Source organism: Osmia bicornis, unplaced genomic scaffold (genome assembly GCF_907164935.1).
Source record: "Osmia bicornis bicornis unplaced genomic scaffold, iOsmBic2.1, whole genome shotgun sequence".
NCBI lineage: Eukaryota > Metazoa > Arthropoda > Insecta > Hymenoptera > Megachilidae > Osmia > Osmia bicornis.
Genome location: NW_025791131.1, coordinates 42,805 through 50,208, shown reverse-complemented (window position 1 = coordinate 50,208; position 7,404 = coordinate 42,805). Strand labels below are relative to the sequence as shown.

Sequence of the window (7,404 nt, the reverse complement as noted above, 5' to 3'; positions counted from 1 at the left end):
AGCACAACTTATGCTAAACATTACTAGAAATAATGCTGTTGTACACAGATGCTAAAACTCAACCGATCAACAATCCGCCGAATGCATTATTGAGCACCCCGTTGAACGAGTTGCTAAAAGGATCGTTAGAAAATGGATGGAACCAGAACTTCAATCACAAACGCACAAATTGTACTTGCAGCAGCAGCAATTACCACGGTTGCAGGAATAATAATCATGTATTAAACGGTGATGACTCTTTACAATCATTTAGTAAGGACAATATCTCCACACTGAACACATCGCAAGATTTGAGCGACAAAAACACGCAATTTCTGCAATCGTTGGGTTTTGTGATTAAGAAACGAAAATGATGGACCCATTGAACATTGCCAGTTTACCGATTTCTGACGATCGAATTACAAAGATCGAATTACATAGTTACAGCCCATACGCCAACACAACGTTCGGAAACAATGATGAAATACGAATTCCCATTCAACAACAAGATTTGTACACGTTTCCTAGTGAGAGTTACCTTTACGTCGAAGGAAAACTCATTCTCAACGATGAGAATGTTGCAGGAAGTTCAGTTGGACTAGAAATGAATTGCGCAGCATTTATGTTTGATGAAATTCGATATGAATTGAACGGCGTGGAAATCGATCGTTGTAAAAACGTTGGAATAACAACTATGATAAAAAATGGAGTATCGTTGACAACGACAAAATCAAAAATGCTTGAAAACGCTGGTTGGATAGACATACCCAATGCAGGAGGCTACTTTGACTTTTGTGTTCCTCTAAATATGCTGCTCGGTTTCTGCGAAGATTACAAACGAATAGTGATTAATGCGCATCATGAATTGATTCCGATTCGATCGCGAGACGACAAAAATGCTGTTTATGGAACAGATGGTGCAAAATACACGCTGCAATTATACAAAGTACAGTGGAGGATGCCACATGTCACGCTCGAAGAAAAACACAAACTTTCATTGTTGCGTATCCTTGAAAACGGTCAAACGATAATTATGAGTTACCGTTCCTGGGACTTATACGAGTATCCAATGTTACAAGCAACCACTAAACATATATGGAGCATTAAAGCAGCTACGCAATTAGAAAAACCGCGATATGTAATATTTGCATTACAAACGGATAAAAAAAATAAGCTCAATAGACATATCACCAAATTTGATGACTGCAAACTCACCAATTTTCGATTGTATTTAAATTCGGAATCATATCCGTATGACAATTTGAATCTTGACTTTAATAAAAATAGATACTCTGTCCTTTACGACATGTATGCAAAATTCAGAAAGTCATATTACGGAGCAATGTGCAGTAATGGTGATGACGGAGCTCTATACGATAAGATACTCTTTTTCGGCTACAGCCCATTCGTTGTCATTGATTGCTCGCATCAGAACGAATCGATAAAAGGCGCTACAATCGATGTAAGAATCGATTTTGAGTGTAGTGAAAACGTTCCTGAAAATACTAGCGCCTACTGTTTGATCATTCACGATCGTATCGTGCAGTACAATCCACTGACCAATGTAGTGCGCAAACTCTCTTAAGTGAAAGAGGGTTTATATGATCATTCCGCAGTAAAAGCGGTCATTTTTCGCCACAAATTCAACTAATCAAAATGAATGTACCAACATTCGTGGACATTCAAGGCTTCAAAAGCGATACGAACGAGTTTTTCGTAAAGGAACTTGCTATCTTCCAGAATGGGAATCGCGTACAATGTTTCATCTTTGCGCCACCATTTGCTAAGAAAAAATTGTCGAAAGCAGAATTAAGACAAATAAAATGGTTGATGCAAAATCATCACGGTTTTGAGTGGGACGATGGTACCGTGCCGTATTCATGCCTTCAAGAGTGTGCCACTTCGTGTTTGAAAGATAGTATTCATGGATCCGTATACGTCAAGGGCATTGAGAAAGAAAAATGGCTGAAGAAACTTTATCCTTCAGTCAGTCCAATCAATATAGAGGTTTTGAACAAAGATGACGATCTACCGAATTTGCCAACCAAGAGCCGGCATATTCAGGATGGATGGATGGATAAACATATGGCATGCATCGCGCACAATGGGGCATGTGCTATGAGAAACGTATCGATATTAAAAGAATGGTGGTTAAAAAAAAGGAAGGAGGAAGATGAAGAGCTGTGCATGGAACATTATAACCGGCCAGGGGATGACACGCACATAGATGGACCTCCACCGAAAAAGAAAAATTGTTACATTTGTCTTAAAACACGAAACATTTAATATCATTTATTAATTTTGTTCATTACTGTAAAATAATAAAATCTATTTAGTAAAAATATACTTTATGCGTCTTAATGTTGTTTTACCTAGAACGATTGTATGTGTAACGTTTGTGTTTCATATTCCAATGTAGGAGATACAAAAGGAATGATCTTCTATTTCAAAGACATGAGGGAGTAGGGCGAAATCCATGTTTACATGCAGACACGTGTTGATGTGCAATCTGGTACAGATAGAGAGAGTATCGTCGAGACAGACTTTTGGTCACGTTTTGCTTGGATGCCTCTTTGACGGCTTGCTGACGCGGTTAACATGAGGGGGTAGGGTGAAATGTTTACAGGTAGACACGTGTCGAGTGCAATCTGATACAGATTGAGCGAGCATTGTCGAGACAGACTTTGGGTCACGTTGTTGCTTGGATGCGTATTTGATGGCTCGGTCACGAATTACATTCCGCGTGTCCGCCACCACCGCGCGCCCGCCGCCGCCGCCGCGCCGCGGAGAAAAGGGTTAATCGCGGTTAAAGCGCGTTATCGCCGCGGAGAAAAAGGGTTAATCGCGGTTAAAGCTCGTCTACGGCCGCGGTTAAAGCGCGTTCACGACGCGGACAAGCAGCTTTTCCGCAACCTATAAAGAGGCTGAATCATTAAATATATGGTTATTATATAGACGATATGCGTTTCGCAAAGCAGCCCCTGTCTATCCTTATTCTCGATTTAGACGAGAGGACAACACGCATGGACGATCGTCGGCGACGACACGGGCCCCTCTTGCCGAATACGATACGTGGTATAATTTGCGGTCCATCGAACTGCGGTAAAACGAACGTCGTAATCAGTCTGATCGAGAGCCCGAACGGTGTAAGATTCAATAACGTATATGTATACTCAAAATCATTGCAACAACCAAAGTACAAATATCTCGAACGAATTTTGACAAACGTTCCTGAAATCGGATACTTTTCATTTTCAAATAATGCCGAAGTCGTGCCACCGAACGAGGCGCTGCCCGATTCGGTGTTTATATTCGATGACGTTGCGTGCGACAAGCAAGACGTGATAAGAGAATATTTCGCTATGGGAAGGCACTCGCGCGTGGACTGTTTTTATCTCTGTCAGACTTATGCGAGAATACCGAAACACCTAATTCGCGACAATGCCAACCTTTTGATCGTGTTCAAACAAGATGGCACGAATCTACACCACATTTATAATGATCATGTAAATACAGACATGTCGTACGAAAACTTTTGTAAATTGTGCGCGCAGTGTTGGGAACAGAAATATGGTTTCGTAATAATCGACAAGGACAGCTCGATGGAACATGGCCGTTACAGAAAAGGATTTAACGAATTTGCCGTTTTCTGAAACATTTAGTCCATCGATAGAACGCTTAGCGAGTAGACGTCTTCTCTTTGCAATGAATAATAGTAATATTAAAGAATCGAGTAAAGTTGCGAATGCTATAGCTAAAACAAGCGATGCTATACGCAAAAAACGCAGAGCTCTCAAATCGGAGAGCATCGACGAAGAGAGAGTCATCGAAAAACGATTGAGACCCGTGGTAGAACCGCTGGAACAAATTATCGAGAATATATCAGCGGTATCGCCACATTCAGACACGATCGATATAAAATCCGAGTCGACATTCCCAACCTTGAATATTAAAGAACCGCAAAAATTGACGTCAACTCCTTTTCTTAACCCTCAAAGCGCACAAACTGCAAGAGCGCGCATTTATTCCGAACCTGGTACATCTTCGAGTGAACAGACGGTGGATGTGACGAAAGATCGTGATGAATCGATACATGCCGTTGAAACGTACGGCGACAGCGACGAGAATCTTAATGTTTCTATGCAGCGAATTTTGGACAAGCCTAGCGAAAACATACGTAGCCATTTCACGGAAAATTTGGGGCCGTTGGCAGCTAAATACATTCAATTACTCTTTACCGATCGTGAGAAGAAGATAGATGACGTGTATGGAGTATATGTACAACGCAACAAATTAATGCTTGGAAGTTCAGTTTTCGACGTAAGCAAAAACGACGATGTGATTATTAATGGGGTGAAGTACAGAGGAACAACTGGTTTGTACGAATTACTATTCATGAGAATGCCTGATGACACCTTATTCAACGATGCTGATTTACACAAATACGCGGAAATATTAAAGTCGTCGAACGCTCATAGACGCAGCCATATCTCGTCAGGGCTTGTGAAAAGTAACAAGGGCTACAAGTATAAATATATCATTGCAAAATTGCTTAAGAGCGAGCGGCGTGGAGGTAATCTGATACCGTTCGATATGGCGGTTAACGATAATGCGGTGGACTACGTGCACTGGAATGACCCAAACGAGCTCGTCGATAGATTACGTCTTCTCGTATCCTCGAAATCCGCAGGACATACGGGGCATGACAACGAGATCGTTTCTATAATCGAAGAACTTCGAGAAGCCGGGTTGATTATAAATTGACACGTTCGTAAAGCATGATGCTAGTTTACAAATATGAAGAAGGTGAAGGGCAATCATATCACGGACGAGAAGATACAGCGTGTCAACGAGTTGCACGTGCCAGCGAGACGTAACTTTAGACATAGACGAGTCATTGTACGGGGTTACGGTGATCTCTGGCAAGCGGATCTCGTAGAGATGCGACAGTATGCGCAAATCAACAATGGCCACAATTACATACTCGCCGTCATCGATGTCTTATCTAAATACGCTTGGGCCGTAGCAGTGAAAGCGATCCCAGCAAATTGTATATAATGTATTATGTATTACATTTATTGTATTATTGTATTATGTATTACATTTATTGCATTAAAAAGTATTCAAAATTATCAATATAATTTATTCTTAGACCAACCTCCCTTCATTTATAAAATAACATTCCCCTGTAATAAAAGTAAACACAAAATAAAGCCGAAAAATTATTTATTCATATAATCAGTATAATTACAAACATTTTTAAATATAGATTACAAAATATTGTTCGCTCCTATCCATGAATTGTGCGTAGAATCAAACCCCGACCATTTGACGAAAACTTTATTTCCCCTTCGTTGTAGAACCTTCTCCACTAACATAAGTATGCATCGCGATTTTTACTTTTGTAGTTCATATTCATAGAACCCGCCAACCAACGGTTGTTTTGCATATCTTGCAAGAGATACGTTACAGGATTTGTTCGTTGAATTTTAATAATTGTGAAAATTTCAGTTGTCCAATTCGGTGTATAACCCTTTGCGAATAAGGTTTTGTATTTACTAACTCGCACGTGTTCACCGATCTTGTACTTGGCCGGAGCTACAATCTTTATGTTAGAATATACGGACGATAAAAGTTTGTCCGCGTGTTCCGATGTTACGTCGACGGGCCGCATTCTAATCGTACGATGCCTTCTATTGTTATAATCTGAGACCCAATCCGGCTATAACAGATAAAATAAAATATGCATTAATACGCAAATCTAATAAATCTAATAAATCAAAACAAACAAGCAACTTACATCATCGTGGCGGGCGAGTTTGTGCAGGAATTCGTGGCGGCGATACGGAAGTCGTCACACTGTGTGATGCCAAGAAGAGGACCACAGATGTCGTGAACATCTTTCAAGATATATAATAAGGGCGAGCGGAAGGAGCAGGATCACCAATCCGGCTATAACAGATAAAATAAAATATGCATTAATACGCAAATCTAATAAATCTAATAAATCAAAACTGATAAGCAACTTACATCATCGTGGCGGGCGAATTCGTGCAGGAATTCGTGGCGGCGAGCGGAAGGCAGAAAAACACTACCACCAATCCGGCTATAATAGATAAAATAAAATATATATTAATACACAAATCTAATAAATCTAATAAATCAAAACTTGTACTACAAAGGGCTTTGCCCGTTTATTATTAATAAATAAAACAGACAAGCAACTTACATCAATTTCATATCCGAATAGATATCGCAGGTCGAAGACGTCGATGTTTTGACAGTGCCTTCGCACTCCTTCGACCCACAGCTCTTCCAGATTTTTCCTGTTTGCCGCCCGCTCCCGACGAACTCTTGCTACGTCCGCCACGTATACGATTCCTAATTGGCGCATTGCACCCGCTTTAAAAAACAATTAATTAAAAAGAAATAAAATTAACACGCTAAGAGTAATTACTAAAAAGTACTTACGCTCCGTTTTCAAAAATGCGGCCAACGCCTCCAGTTGCAATGTCGTTATTGTGCGCTCCATTGTAAATAACGAAAACACGTCGGTGATGCGTTTATAAAGCACTGAGAAACATCCCCCTCCAAACTCTAAGACACTCGGCACTTCCAGTATCATGCCGCAAATTCTGAAATTAATCTGTCGAACGACTCGCAAGAATTTGCAAGGTTTGTGTGAACTCCGAGTCAGACGTCTCTCTCATGAAATTGCAAAGTTCGCAAGAACTCGAAAGCCTATAGGCTTAAAAAGATACTTGGAAATTAATAATATTTTACTCGTGGAGCAAAGAATAAATTGTGTTTTTACGAATAATTATTTATTTTATAATGTCCCCAAGGCAATGTTCTCGTGGATTGTGGAATTATGAATCGTTTATCATCGTAAGGACTAAGCACCTTCTTTTCTTCACATATAGAATATACATTGTGCAATTTTGAACGAATACATCTCTGTTCACGATGCACTTCTAAACGATCATACAAGCAACGTATATAATCATCGAAGGAAATAGTTTTTCTAATTACGTTACTTTTGACACCCTTCACTTTTTTCGTGTCCCGCTTGCCCTCTACGCGCAAAGCATACATTTTCGACCGAAGTCCGACAAACTCAGTCATTATACACCCATTATTTTCATCCTTCATTAATCCCGGTACTTTTTTGTTTACTCGTGGCATACTGTAAACATTGTCCTCGGTATAGTCGCTCGTGTCAAACCGATGTATATCGCGTTTCATTACATCGTATATGTCATCACATACCAGTTCGTATATAAGACTATCTGTGTCTGTGTATAATATTTTACAAAGATGTTTAAATTTCGGCCAAACATAATCATGGTGGAATTCGTACAAACATGTTTTTGATATATCCAGAATACACATACCAACATAAATGGGTTTTGTAAATTTAATTTC

The 7,404-nt window shown here is 39.9% G+C and overlaps 1 protein-coding gene across 2 annotated transcripts; it reads right to left on the bottom strand.

Annotated features, from left to right (window-relative positions):
* Positions 1 to 5,550: 5,550 nt before the first annotated feature.
* On the bottom strand, positions 5,551 to 6,768 carry LOC123988803. Of its 2 annotated transcripts, XR_006830303.1 has the most exons (5): positions 6,451 to 6,768; positions 6,209 to 6,381; positions 6,010 to 6,085; positions 5,780 to 5,931; positions 5,551 to 5,701 (listed from the first exon to the last, which is right to left on the bottom strand). XR_006830303.1 is itself a non-coding variant. In XM_046289548.1 (4 exons), exons 1-3 carry the CDS (start codon positions 6,602 to 6,604, stop codon positions 6,071 to 6,073), a joined length of 342 nt encoding a protein of 113 aa, XP_046145504.1. In that variant the 5' UTR covers positions 6,605 to 6,768; the 3' UTR covers positions 5,551 to 5,701; positions 6,010 to 6,070. The 2 variants fall into 2 exon arrangements, 1 of the variants encoding a protein (XP_046145504.1); XM_046289548.1 differs by lacking the exon at positions 5,780 to 5,931.
* Positions 6,769 to 7,404: the final 636 nt, after the last annotated feature.